General features: G+C 31.6%; 1 protein-coding gene across 1 annotated transcript; it reads left to right on the top strand.

Annotated features, from left to right (window-relative positions):
- The first annotated feature begins 960 nt into the window (after nt 1-960).
- On the top strand, nt 961-5,632 carry LOC132732213 (uncharacterized). The gene is made up of 3 exons (XM_060718604.1): nt 961-1,129; nt 2,667-2,795; nt 5,505-5,632. The coding sequence occupies exons 1-3, from the start codon at nt 1,013-1,015 to the stop codon at nt 5,622-5,624; spliced, it is 366 nt and encodes a 121-aa protein (XP_060574587.1). The 5' UTR covers nt 961-1,012; the 3' UTR covers nt 5,625-5,632.
- Nucleotides 5,633-15,049: the final 9,417 nt, after the last annotated feature.

Genomic DNA, 15,049 nt, shown 5'->3' with positions numbered 1-15,049 from the left:
ATATTTCAGGACATATTAAATGCTAAAGAAAACTTTAAGAGTTTGGCCAAAGGAAAACATCCAAGTTTCTGTGCTTGGGTAATGGTAGTTTTTAATGATGAACAAACTTTATTATTATAAAATATAATACAAGTAGTCAATAATATAAATCAATAATCATTAAAGCTAAAATTTAAAAAGTGGACTAATTCATGATATTATTGACCATGTCCATAATGATATTTGATTGATAAGGAGGTAGTAAGAGTGATAATGATATGTATGGATAAAAATGACGATGTTTATGATAATGATGTATATGTGTAGGAAGAAATAGACATTTGATAATACAAATGATGATAATGTTTGTGGTAAAATTAAATTAAATTGTTATTTATGTAAAGCTTTACTTATTACAATAAACTCTAAATTTTCTAATCTGATGACAAAAACAAAATTCTAATAAACCCACTCTTGAATAAAAAATAATAAAAGCTTACATGTATTTTTACAAAATATTTTCTTTTTTATTAAAAAAACATAGTGAAACGGATGCCATTATATTACTTTCTTGAAAAATATTCAGATCGCCCTGTGAATAACAAATACAACGGTTAAGTACTTGTTTGGTGTTGGTAGTATAATTTTAGGGTGTCTTTTGCAGCTTGCATGTTTATAAGGATGACGGCAACAATACTTTAAGACTTTCGTGTCTGCCATGAATTTTCTTATCAATGTCCTGTGTATATTTAGGCTGATAACAAATTATATGTTGGAGAAAGAAATGCATTTACCTTGCATCAACTATGCTACGCAGAAGTAGTAAATAATATTATCAATAAACATAAAGTGGAGCTCCACCTTCAGGGTGTTCCATACATACATGGTGATGAAGATGATTGTGTTGGTGTTGACTGTATAATGCTGATGATGATGATGTAGTAAACTATTTTTTGTTGCATTTTTTCAGTTAAGTGACTATTTACTGACCTATTTCTTCTTGCTATGTGGGAGTGGTAATTATTCGCATGAAATGACAGCAACATATCTACACCAAACGAAGACTGGTCACGTGACTGCGCTTGATGGTACCTCTATTGGAGATACTATCGTCCTCATTGCAGGGCTATCGACTGGATCTTTAATACAGGTAATTCCTTTATTTTTTAAAGGCTTTGTAAAAGATAAATAAGCATTCAGAATAAGTATTTCTTTGAAAAAGGAAAGATCACTAATTCATCCTCAGCACCTTGTCTTGCGAGCCTATAGAATTCAATGTGTGACATGTCTTATGATTACTTCTCTCTTCCCTTCGGTATGTACACGAAGTGCAGAAGCACATGGCTTCGGCATATGAGTGAAGGCCCACTGCAACGTGTAAGACTGCTAGTTAACAAAAATTTTATATTTCGATATAACGTTAAATAAGACGGCCAGACCTATGTATGAGCTGCCGATGTCCTGACTCATTACGTGGGGAGTGACCCTAAAATTTGGGAGAGTCAAGGAGTTATAATATACTGGAATGCATAAGCTCCTAGTTCGAAATGACGGCTCGAGCGGGGGCGTCATTTGCTCGCACAAACAGCCCTTTTATGTTATAGCTTTACTGGTGGTAGGAGACCTCAAATGTACCTCCATACATTATTTCAGGCACAAACAGGCACCTTAGTTGAACTGCCAATGTTTCGTAAGATAGATAGCTTGATGCAAAGATAAGTTTTTCTCACTACATTAACACTTTAACTAACATGAATAATAAACAACATGACATTTTAGTTCAAAAATTTGCAAGGAATGTGTCTGAAGACTTTAAATTTTCTTTTTATAGTCAAATAATAGTTTTATTGTTTAATTTTGGTTATTAACGACGTTTCCAAATATTTTGCTCATATCTTGACGAATAACTCACCAGTTAAATTGAAACAATAATTTCTCAGTTAGTAATCAACTATCAATACCACATGATTTCTAAATCAGCGGTGAGGGACAAATGATTATTAGACACAATGTCTGATCGTCAGATAACAATTGACCCCTGGTTTACTAATCAAAAGGTTTCCTAATGAGCTTTAGAAGCAGGTAGACAGTCGGTCGATTAAGAGAATACTCAGAACCAGGAATGACTCATTAAGTACTTACAATGTTTTAGATATTTCATTTAACAGTGTCGGTGTGGGAAAAAGTCAACTTCCTGTTATCACAAGAAAGATACTAGTTGAAATATGTATGCAACAAGTGTTTGTAATCACAAGATGCATATATGTTTGTGAGGGGTCTATCCGCCCGTTATGGCACAAAAAGTACGAAACCCCAAACATGCCTTGGAAATGAATTTTTAGCCGAAGTACAGCCGCAATGGGCACATAAATGTACAGTAACTAGTAACAGTATTGGAGGAAGTTAATAAACTTCTTGTGGCAATAGGTTTGCAAATTAAACAAAACTTTATATATATATTGTCTCATTTGTGTTTACATCGAAACCTCGTTCATGTGTACTATGTATTGTGACAATAAACAAGTTGTGAAAGAGGATATGTTTTTCTTTTTTCCATAAAGATTTAACACGTTTATGTATGTACATATAAGATAATATTACATATCTAGGCGACGAGAACCGCCACAGATGGCTTGGCTATTTGGTTGATGCCTACTAACCAAAGTGTTATGTATTATCTTTTGCAGATAACCATGAAAAGTCTAAAATCTACAATGGAGGTGTTAGGCACGACGACAGGAATAAACACACCAATAGTTAATGTTCATATACAAGACGAAGATACCCTCTATGTTTTGGGCTCTCAACATGTTTACGTAATATTCTATTTGTTCTATATTCAGTTTAGATATGTCTTGTGGTGTTTTTATATCAAACAATAACTTACGTACTGTTTTCTCCTAGAGAAGAAAAATTTATTGATATTTAATACGGCATTTTTCCTGAACGCCAATTTCATGTTAATATTGTAACTTTTCCGAGCTTCTGTCTTTTAATTCAGGTAGCGTTTAAACTATATAAAGTAATAGCTCTTGCTACTATAACTCATGTATTTTTTCTCAGGCTACTTCCCTTATGATTGGTAATAAATGATTCTCAAATGATTTAAGTGGCAATTCCACTTATGGGGACTTAAAAGAAGTATGGTGCTTCCAATATATCTTCCATAAGTTTACTTGAACTCGTCAACGTCTTATTTTAAAACCTCAACCAATAGGGAAGTACTATGTAAGTCATATGGATTGGTAATATTCAATGTTTTTTGTAAATGTATACATCAACCTATATATTCTATATGGTTAGACATATATCGTAAGCTCTTCACTAATCTCGCGACCCGTACAACTAAAACAATGCTTTAATGTTAAGATATCAGAACGCAATGCTCTAAATATCTGAGCCATTGTTTTATGTGGTATTTTTTGGCACAAAGTTCAAAGTATTACACAAGTTACTTAATTTATTGGCCTGACCTTCCGAGTCGATGTCTCAACTGGAACTCCTCACCTCAGAAACTGAGTGGGTGGTGTTGGTAGTTTTCTCTCCGAATCACGGCAATGCGCCACATTTAATTTACCAGAACACAGTTCAGCAACCGCATCGTTCCTGGGTAAGCTGTTAAGCACTTTACTAATATTAATTGCCTTCACTTTCGTTAGGAATTGAAACTTTTGAACATGCCTTAGCAGATGTAAACTGCTAATGACAGTAGAAAAGATTCGATGTTCAATCACAACGTTAGTGAACTGCACCTTCCCGAAATCAAACTCCGGTAGCCCGATTAACAGTCCAACACTGTACCTATTGAGCTAACCGGCCGGACGGCTTACCTAAAGGGCAAATCTGTAAATGCCAATTTTACAAAGGCAAGGTCCTTCATGAATTAAAGAAATATTTCAGCAACTGTTTTCCGTGGCGCCAGGTTGTTGCATGACAATGCTTTGTCACGCAAAACGGCCATTGTGCGAGAATATCTGAAACGGGAAAATTTGTCGAACTTCCTCACCCTCCTTATTCGCCATATATTGCCCCTAGTGACTTTTCCCTATTTCCGAGGCTCAAAAAACATAATGCTGGAAGAAAATATCGAACGCGAAAAAATCTTGGTTCGGCTATTTTCCAGTGTCTGAACAATATACCTCGAAAAGATTATGTAAACGCATTTAAAAATTAGATAAAAAAAAACGTGGTATATCACATGGTGGAGAGTATTTTGAAGAATGGAGATAATTATTTTGGCACTGTTTGTTAATTTGTGAAAACCGACCCAGTTGCATTCATATCTGAACACCCCTCGTAAAGAATAACTATCAAGGTAAAAGAAAATGAAGGAATACTTGCAGATATCACATTTTTAAAAAAATATTGTTACTGAAATTGCCAATGTTGAGGCTTACTGACTGTACGATTGCTTGTATAATTAAAAAAAAAACAAGTCATGCAGTTGCTTTGTGAGGTCATTGTACGGTTGCTTGAAATAGCGTTTGTATTTATGATCACTAGACGACTTGATTGAAAGACGACTTGTTAACAATTGTTTTTTATGAATAAGTATTATTTTGATATTCATATTTTCTTACTATGTTTACCTAAAATGCTTAGATCAATAGACGTTTATTCAGTTTTGCTATATATAAAGATTATTATTTGATAACTCGTTATTTTCATTTATTTGGGCCTACTATCGTAATATTGAATTTCAATGTCGAAGAAAGTACTTCATATTTTGATGTGTGCACATATGTAGATAAATAATGTATTTTATATAATTTGGATTAGAAGTGCATTATTTCATTCTATATGTATATATATTGTGAAAGCATTTAATTTTAGGAGTCAAATAGACACTTATATTTATTTGATAAATGTCAGTTGAATTTACCTACGTTTTAAAAAAGCTTTCAGTGACGATTATATAATAATGTTACATATAAAAAGAAAACAGAATACAGAGATTATCATTCAAAACAAATATTTATCGTCAGTTCTGACCTTAACTACAGGACTATGTGTAAGGTTCTTTAATGCAAATCATTATATCAATTAGCTGTACAATTTTGGTGTACAGATCTTAAATTCATTAACAATATCTAAAACAAATAAAATATCGAGAAATCATAAAATAGTTTGCACTCTAGCAACTGATTTTTATATACTTCAATTTGAAAGGGTTTTTTGTTTGTAAATGATAAATTTTGAGACATGTGATAGAAATTGGCGTATAGTTTATGATAGATAAGCTTATAACTTAACTTATACAAACTATGCCTTACACCAGATGTTTTTTTTAGCAACACATGTGTTTTCAAGACACTAGTACTTTAAGGATTATTTTGGTCTTCACGACAAATTAACCTAATAGAACTAACATCGGTTTCGCTATCGAATTCAACAATGAGTATAGAATTTATTTATGCGAGAAGAACATAAAATTTCATTTCTTAAAAGCAACTTTCATTTCGATTTATTTCAACTGATATTTTCAGTGTTGTTCTTATGAATAATGAATATTTTCTATCCAACAGGTGTATTTGTATTCACAGTCCAATTGCTCGGAGTTCAAGTCTCTTGCTGAAACAATGGCAGGTCGGAACCCTTTTTGTGGCTGGTGTGTCTTCAAACAAAGGTACTACATAGAAAAATAATGTCCAATTGCGAAGACACGTGCCCAAAATAGCGTAACTATTGGGGAATATGTTATAGAACCGACGATGTAGGAAATTCTTAAAAGTTAATATACATTTTATAGAGCCCCGTTGGAAAATGGCCAATAACCCGAACCATGTTAGTAGTCATAGTTTGCTTCTATCGTCATTTACCAATTGATATTATTATAAGGATTAACTATTTTGAAGTCAAAATATTATTTGTTAATATTTTCTTTTTTATTATTTTACATTTACGCTATATTCTTCAAATGATGCTCATATTCATGCTGTAAAACCATCATTTAGGTAGACCACACCTAATAGGCACTAAAATGAACTGTAAAATTAACAACATAGGACAGTTATTTGCCTTAAAGGTCACCTGTATGCAAAATGTAAATAAAATTTACCGTCTTGTTTATGGAGTTATGGACATTTTTCCGAACTAAAACTTTGCTTTTAGCAAATTTACAACAATAAGGAGCTATTTTCAAAGTTTGCCTAAATTTTCTTAAAAGTATATTGGTTGATCTTATAAAATATAAAATACTTTTACCGTGTAGTTTATATTTTATTAAACTTTGAAAATATCTGGGATCATTTTTGTTATTAAATTTGGGATTATTTAGCAAATGAATACCTACAGTAATTACATAACTAAAATCAAACACTTTTTTCTTCCATAAGGGATCTGAAAGATACATAAATAATGTTAAAAAGAAAGAAAAAAATGCCCCTACTGGGGTTTGAACCAACTCCCCTCAGTTTCAATGCACTTGACAAGTGATTCTAGCCTATTTGAATGCTCTTCAAAGTTGAGGTTATGCATTAGCAGTGGTCTACCTTAAAACAATATAGGTCACGGCTTCCTTTTCAAAACAAGACAAAAAAATCGTTTCTTATGCATAATATACCTTAAAATTAAAATGTTTCTAATAAAGTGTATGATCAAATTAATTTTCAAATCAAACTGTTGTTATAATAAATAAATGGATCGTTTATAATTTAAAACATTTAAAAACGAAATTCCATGCTATAACAATTAAAGCAGCATGCCCCTATAAGATATCAGAAAACCTTGTGTAGTACGAATATTTTAAAAGTTTTCTTCTAATACATAAATAAATGAAAGAAATCGAAATATCGTTTAAACGTTAATTTTGACATCTTTTTTTTTTTTTTTTTGAAAACTGACAGTCCTCTTTCTTTTATTTTACTACGGAATTCTTTCTTCCGGTTGTTTCTAGTATTTAATTTTTTTTACTGTAATGTTGCCTCAAATCTTACTGCAAAACTACATCCAGCATTAAACATTTTTGGTAAACAGTTTGTATCTTCTTTTTATTTTTCAAAAAGAATTATATATAATATTTTTTTCTTTTTCATTGATGTCTGAAAAGAGTGTAATAAAGTATTTGAATAAACTAGGTTCAAACAAATCCACTGGTCTGGATGGTATTCCTTCACGTTTTGTAAGAGATAGCGCATCTATTATTGCCTTTCCGTTAACACACATTATAAATTTGTGATTGATACAAGGCACAGTACCAGATGATTTGAAGGCAGCGAGAGTTGTTCCTCTTTTAAAAATTAATGATAAAACTGAAGTTGGCAATATATTAAGCAATGTTTCTAAAAAATTTTGAAAGGGTTGTTTATGATCAGATTTCTTCCTATCTTAAAGAAATGGACATTTTATATAAATTTTAATCAGGATTTAGAGGTGGTTTTTCCATGGACACTTGTCTTACACATCTGATTTCATTAGGCTACATATGAATGAATGTAATGTTGTAGGCATGCTTTTAATGGATCTTTAAAAAGCATTTGATACAGCGGACCACTCAATCCTTTTATTGAAATTAGAAGCCACTGGTCTTAGTACTGATGTTTTGCAATGGTTTAGCTCATATCTGTCTGATAAGCAACAACTTGTTGATGTATCTGGTACTTTTTCCTCACATGAAAGGGTTACTTGTGGTGTTCCGCAAGGGTCTATCTTGGGACCATTATTATTTTTAATTTATGTAAATGATATGCAGGCTGTTGTTAAAAATAAACTTCTTCTTTATGCAGATGATTCTGCTATTCTTGTTGCAGGTAAAAATATGTCATCTATTGAAAAAGAAGTGACAGATGAACTACATTCTGTCAGTCAATGGTTAATTGACAATAAACTTTCCCTTCACTTAGGCTAAACAGAGACAGTATTATTTGGTTCTAAACATAGGTTAAAATCAGATTCATCTCTTCATGTCAGTTGTAAAGGAACTGATATGCAGTCAACTTCTAATGTCAAATATCTAGGTGCAACACTTGATCAATCTCTCTCCGGTGGCAAGTTCTATTATTAAAAAGGCCAATGCAAGGTTAAAGTTTCTGTATAGAAAACGTGATTATCTCACATTTCACACTAAAAAACTTCTGGTTATGGCCCTCATCCAATGTCATTTTGATTATGCATGTTGTTTCTGGTTTTCCGGGGTTACTAAATACTAGCAGGATAAACTCCATGTCACACAAAATAAATTAATAAGATTTGTTCTAAATCTTGGTTATAGGTCACATATTGATAATGAACACTTTAAAATTTTAAATTGGCTACCTGTACAGAAAAGAGTTGATCAAATTGTCCTCTGTAATCTTTTTAAAATAAAACATGGACTTGTTCCTGAATATATGGGAGAAAACTTTTACCATTAGATTCTGTTCATACTTACAGTACCAGGTCAAGTGAAAGTGGTTGTTATATGCTACCTAAGGTCAAAGGTTTCGGATCAAAGTCTTTTGCTTACAATGGATGTGTATTGTGTAATAAACTACCCTCTTCTATAAGGATGGAATCAAATTGTACAATTTTAAATTATCTGTTAAAAACATTTTACTTTAATGGGTAATTATTAATTTGTCTTTTAAGGGTGTCTATCCTCTAGTCCTTAATATTTATTATTTTTATTTGTTTATTTTTAATCTTGAACATTTTAATGTATACTATTCGTCTTTCTTCAATTAAAACTGTGATAAGTCATTTTCATGCCTCTCTTTGTCAAAACCATCAGTATCTAAGGACCACAATGGAAATAAGAGATTAAGTTCGCTTCCTTTTGTTATCCTTGGTATGATGTTTTTGATATGGTACACTTCTTGTACATTGATGTTTGTTTTTATTGTTTTATCATGTATTGGATATGTTTTTACCATGTTATTACTGATTACTGAAATAAATCTATCTATATATCTATCTAGTACCACATGATGGTAAAGGAAGTTATCATGATCAAGGAACGTAAGGCACTTGATCTGGTAAAAGGAAAAAGTAAGCGAATAAACAGTTTAGTTTTAGTTGTCTTGACATGCTGGTTTAATTGTAAAAACATTAATTTACAATATCATAAAACATGACAATCATCTTATTTTAAAGAGCAACATGGAAATCTAAATGCTCAGATGCGCCCTTCCATTGGATATCGTCGTTATACAAAATTCATATAACACCATCCAAAATACCTGTCATGGTTTCAAAGATTTCAAACGTGAAGGTAAACTTTATTTATTTATTTATTTATTCGATTATTTTTATCTACTTGTTTATTCGATTAATTTTGTGTATTAATATGTTGTTTTTTTTCGTATAATGACGCGTAGGTACACATTGTTGTTTCTTGAGTTACATGTTTTAATCTTATCTTTAGTCTCGGGTGCTAAACATCGAAATAAATAATTCAAATTGGACTGGTATGTTAAAAATATATAATGATAATAACTATTAAAAATTAAACATATTCTGGTATTTGTGTGTGCGTGCGTGTTGTTTTTATAAACAACAACAAGTTATTTGCTCTCACGTGTCAAAAAGCAACTTCTTTGAAGACAAAATAGAAAGATGACTTGCGAACAAAAAGTAGAAACAATAAACATGTATATGACACAACACATTTAACATGTTGATGTTCAAATATTTTTATGTAAGTTTGTATATTATCTTTTGAATACTGCACTTCAGGTGACGATATCTTTTGAACATCTTCCAAAGCCGCGAACTGAGGATGTGTTTTTAAAATGCAGCCTTGTAGATAATAAAAACGACATCATTGCCTCGGAAATACAAGCAGAAATAAACGGAAGTGTGATTTCTTGTACCTTACCTTTCATTAAAGGTTTGTTGCAATTATTGCACGTTTATTTTCAAAGATGTGTTTAACGTTGCCTCGTATGTCATTTCAAAGTCTTTTTTCATTTTCACTTTTGTACAGATTGAATACAACTTTAATCAGTACAAGAACGCTTAAATGATGTTAAACTGTCTCCTCTGAACAAAAATTAAATCATGCAAAAATGTGTTTCCGTCCTAGCCCTATTCTTTCATCTGACATTTTAATCATTTTGGTATTTTAATGAAAATCAACAATATTTGTTTATAAGCAGAAAGGTTAACTATTTTTTTAATGCCAGTGTTAATATTTTTATCATCAACTTTGCGCATAGAAACATGGTTGTCCCGCATTCGTCGGAGAAATTTTCAATATTAATTAAGCATCAACATACCGTAAGATTAGAAGAACAACACCAATTAAAACTTAGATTTTACAGGCAAATATTATTGTGTAAAGGCTACCATTTCCTGAATTCCTAAACCTTAATACTAGATTTACAGGAGAGAACATGCTCTATTTTGTAATTTTAGTTGTTCAGACCTCCCACGATGACAGATGACCGATTCCTAACTGTCCACTGATAAAGTGTTTGATTAATGAAATTCAAACAATTAAGGCTCAAATGAAAACATAGTAGTAAGATGGAGTAAATAGGATGTTGAAAAACTTTTTGTGAGCCTCCAAGCTGTGGAATGTTAGAATTCCAAATTACTCAGATAATGATTATAGACTAGAAGGTTTTTTTAATGAAGGAATTTCAGTCGTTACTCATGAAAAAAATATAATTCCTCACCATAATACATAAATTAAACACAAAACTTTAAGGTGCTTAATTTTTTCAATCATTCCCAGGACATGGTAAATTCCTAAATACTCCTTCCATGTTATCCACGGTTGAACCTTTTGCTCTTCATTCAAAACAATCTCCTTATTAGGCAAATTCCAATAATTATATTATTTACACATATTCCACTAATAGTAGTGTGCTAGTTTTTTGGAGGGAAACGTTTTGGAGGGAAACCTGATACAAAGTGTTGTATTGCATTGGAAATTGAACATCATGTATCTTTCATTAGTGTTGTACAACTTAATCCTACCTGTCTGTTGAGGCCTTTATATGTCTTTATTTCAGAACATAGGAAGTTAAAACTTGAGGTGTCGGTGCAGGCATACGTAAATGAGAGTATCCGTATTTCTGAAGCGGCCATTTCATTTTACGAGTGTGGTAGCCTGACAAGGTACTGTTATTGGTAAAAGTAACTTTCAATATATGGTGTTGGTACTTACATAGATATTTTTTAAACAACATGTATGGATTATTTCAATAAAAAAGTGATATGGTTATCACTAGATATTAGTTACTTCAATAAATAGAATTTTGTTTTATATTCAGTTGGGTCCTTCTTTATTCGTGTTAATCCGAATTGTTAAAATTCATGATTTATTGAACACGGTGTCACGTGGCTTTTATGGTAACGCGTAAAGACAATATGGCCGCCTAAACACCTCGCTTCGAACGTGATTTTCATGTCATTCTTTATTATATTCCGTTAACTTACATACGAGACCTGTTGCAGCCTAAGCGGAATAAAGAATTGTTGTCGCCTTTACCTTATTTTCCACCCCTGCGCTTATTGTTTTTACAAACACTCAAATATTCACTAGGAATTATCACGGATTTATATTACATGTAAATCCGTGGAATTATCAATGCTGAAAATTACTTTGCGGGTAGCATTCACGTAACATTTGGTTTTTTTAAGAAATTGATGAAACAACGTTGAGTTAACAACGAGAAAAGGTTGATAAAATGCCTTTATATGAACATATAAATATTAGGCACGTTGAATGTTTACTGGTCATTTTCTATTCCTGTCCATGAGGGGAAAATGATTTGGATAACGGACACCGGTACTTTTATTGTTGATAACTTCCACGAAATATTTTATTTGCGATCGATAGCTTTGCTGGTTTTAGCCTAGATATTGATTTAGCAAAATCATGATTGATGCATTTATAATATCATAGACTTTTGAATAATATTAAAAATACCGCCAAAAGGTCCTGGATAGAATTAAGCACCTTTAGGTAGCAAAATATATACTAAATGCGCGATGTAGCAGTATCCTATCGTTGGGATAGAAAACACATTGATTTGGTGTCGGCCCACTGAAATTTTTACTGTTCTATAGTAAATCGGCTAATCGCATTTTTCGGCCCTTTCAGTCAGTCTTCGGACAAGGACCTCGAACACCATAGTACGAATACACACAACGGATACGGCATTTCGGCCTAACCTACGCTAAGAAACTAAACATGTAAACAAATAATAATTTAATTCTGGGAGTTATTGACAAGTTTATTTCAAAGATATCAAGTAAAAGTCCACCTAAAATAAGTGAATTCATAGATACATAAGCAAACAGTTCATTATTTATAGATTTATTATTATGGTTGGTGAAACCGAAAGAACAAAATTTCAACATGTTGTCATTAAATCGGATTTGTTTAAAATTGTACATCAGCGGGCATGTTTTCATTAAAAAATTTGGTCAAACATATATTCAATCATAATTGTGCCGAAATATACTTTATTTTCCTTTGGAAGTCAAACATATACATTTGTTTTACATTTCACTCGCTGTTCTCTTTACATCTGAAAACACGTGGTAAAACTACTTTCAATCCGTATTGTTTCCGAGGTTATCATAAATAATAGCCATGGACGTTTTTATTGGTAAATCATCTTAACTCTATATTCTACTGTTTTTTGATAAACTATATAATGTCTTCTTCTTTAATCATCAACACTATCTAAGTCAAATGAGGCCAGATTTATATTATGTTAACAATCTACTTAATTCATAATTCTTCGTTTTGTTATAGCACTGTTGAAACTTAAAACACTTGACTGCTGTCATGTTATACATGTTTAATTCTTCTGCCAACAAATGAGGTCCTGGAGGATACACACAAAACTACTTTAAGGGTCATCATGTAACGAACAAAAACTACACAGATGCAATAAATACTCTTTAATTATGACATATCAAACTAAAAATGACTTAAATTGGGCCACTGTTGAATTTAAAATAATATCTTTCTAGGACTGGGTTTAATTCCGTACCAATATGTGCGTAAATGTTGCACAGGACGGATAATAAAACATGCATTAACAGATAAATTCACGCGAGCTGAGCCTTTCAATAATGGTTGCCCTAGGGCGCCATGTATTAATAACTGGCTGCCATTATGTTTTTTATTCATGTTCACGTATCCACATCTTTATTGTTCAACTAAAATAGCCAATTTAGAATATAACACACTGTGTTGTTTTATATGTTGAATTCTGCTTAAGCCGGTGCTAGGGGGCGTGGACGGTGTTATGTTTACAAATACCTGAAGTCCAAATATTACATGTATATATTAGTTTATCTCTGACAAGTTGGTATTTCCAATTTAATCATTGTTCTATTTTTAGAACATAAACTACATGTATGTCAACAAAAGATTGAACAAGAAGTTTCTTAACTGTTGTAGAAAATTCTAGATTATGATTCGTGCATTATATTTAGATAGAAATTTCCAGATTATTCTTAATTGTTGAAGGTGCTAGATTATGATTACTGTAGAACATAAAAGACTGATCTAGAATGATCTGAGCTAATATATATAAGGGGACATTTTTTTCTTTACCTTTTAAGACATCAATACACTTGGAGTATTATTCAACTTGGATATTAAGTAATTTATTGGAGCTTGGATTTTAAAAAAGATTAAATTATTCTTGTGGATTTTATTGTGGGAATTTATTCTAAAGCGTTCTTGGATTTAACTCGGATTTAACTGTGCTGTTCAAAGAGGGATCATTCCAGGATCAGACTAGACATTGGAGATTTACATTTTTATTTGGACTTCAGGTATTTGTAAGCATAAATTGTTCTTCAATTTTTCTTTAATATTTTTTCTGTAATAAATGTGTTATTGTTCTAGATTATGATTCGTGCATTATATTTAGATAGAAATTTCCAGATTATTCTTTATTGTTGAAGGTGCTAGATTATGATTTCTGTAGAACATAAAAGACTGATCTAGAATGATCTTAGCTAATATATATAAGGGGACATTTTTCCTTTTCTTTACCTTTTAAGTCATCAATACACTTGGAGTATTATTCAACTTGTATATTAAGTAATTTATTGGAGTTGGATTTTAAAACAGATTAAATTATTCTTGTGGATTTCATTGTGGGAATTTATTCTAAAGTGTTCTTGGATTTAACTGTGATGTTCAAAACGGGATCATTTCAGGATCAGACTAGACATTCGAGATTTACATTTTTATTTGGACTTCAGGTATTTGTAAGCATAAATTGTGCTTAAATTTTTCTTTAATATTTTTTCTGTAATAAATTTGTTATTGTTACAAGTTTGTTGCTGGCTTTTCTTTCTCGTTATGCCTGGCTCGTAACAACGGTAACTTGCACTTTGCAGTACCGTCCATTTACTCAAACCGAGCCGAGTGTTAGGCTTATTTTAGGGATTCTTTTTTCTGTACTCCAATATTAATAAGTCTTTATGTAACAAGCTATTTCTAAAATTAGGTACGTGTTTTTATTTATTAATTTTTCAAAATCTAAAGCAAAGAAAAACCCTAAAGAATATTAGAATGGGTCTTTATTTTACAAACAGAGTGATAATATCTAGAGAACTTATAATTTAATGTTATTGAATCTAAATATTTTTTTGACACACAATCTTTAAGGTCCTTTGCCGAGTAGCCTGTTTATTGGGTCATTTAGACCTGGTCGTGAATAAAATGTTTTCCCACATTTATCAGCTGGAACCTTCAATATCTGCAAAATATGTTAATTCATCAATATCGAAACTTCATTTAATATATTCACGTGAGTGTATATTTTGCTACCTAAAGGTGCTTGATTCTATCAAGAACCTTTTGGCTTTATTTTATATATAATTCTTAATTTTATGATATCTTAAATGCATCAATCATGATTTTGCTTAATCAATATCTAAGATTAAGCCAGCAAAGCTATCGATCGCAAAAAGAATATTTCGTGGGGGTTATTAACAATAAAAGTACCCGTGACCGTTACCCAAAATCATTTTCCCCTCGTGGACAGGAATAGAAAATGACCAGTCAACATTCAACGTGCATAATGTTTATATTTCCATATAAAGGCATTTTATTAACCTTTTCTCTTTGCTAACTCGACGTTGTTTCACCAATTTTTCAAAAAATACAAAT

The sequence above is a fragment of the Ruditapes philippinarum genome, unplaced genomic scaffold (assembly GCF_026571515.1).
Source record: "Ruditapes philippinarum isolate M1 unplaced genomic scaffold, ASM2657151v2 ctg5244_1_1_1_1, whole genome shotgun sequence".
In the NCBI taxonomy this organism is placed as follows: Eukaryota; Metazoa; Mollusca; class Bivalvia; order Venerida; family Veneridae; genus Ruditapes; species Ruditapes philippinarum.
This window is presented reverse-complemented; position numbering and strand designations above follow the sequence as displayed.

Excerpts from the sequence above, each read along its gene's own strand:
- LOC132732213 (XM_060718604.1), top strand. The coding sequence starts at position 1,013 with ATGACAGCAACATATCTACACCAAACGAAGACTGGTCACGTGACTGCG. Across the intron at positions 1,130-2,666 it reads CGACTGGATCTTTAATACAG|ATAACCATGAAAAGTCTAAA; the intron begins GTAATTCCTTTA and ends TATCTTTTGCAG. Across the intron at positions 2,796-5,504 it reads TGGGCTCTCAACATGTTTAC|GTGTATTTGTATTCACAGTC; the intron begins GTAATATTCTAT and ends TCTATCCAACAG.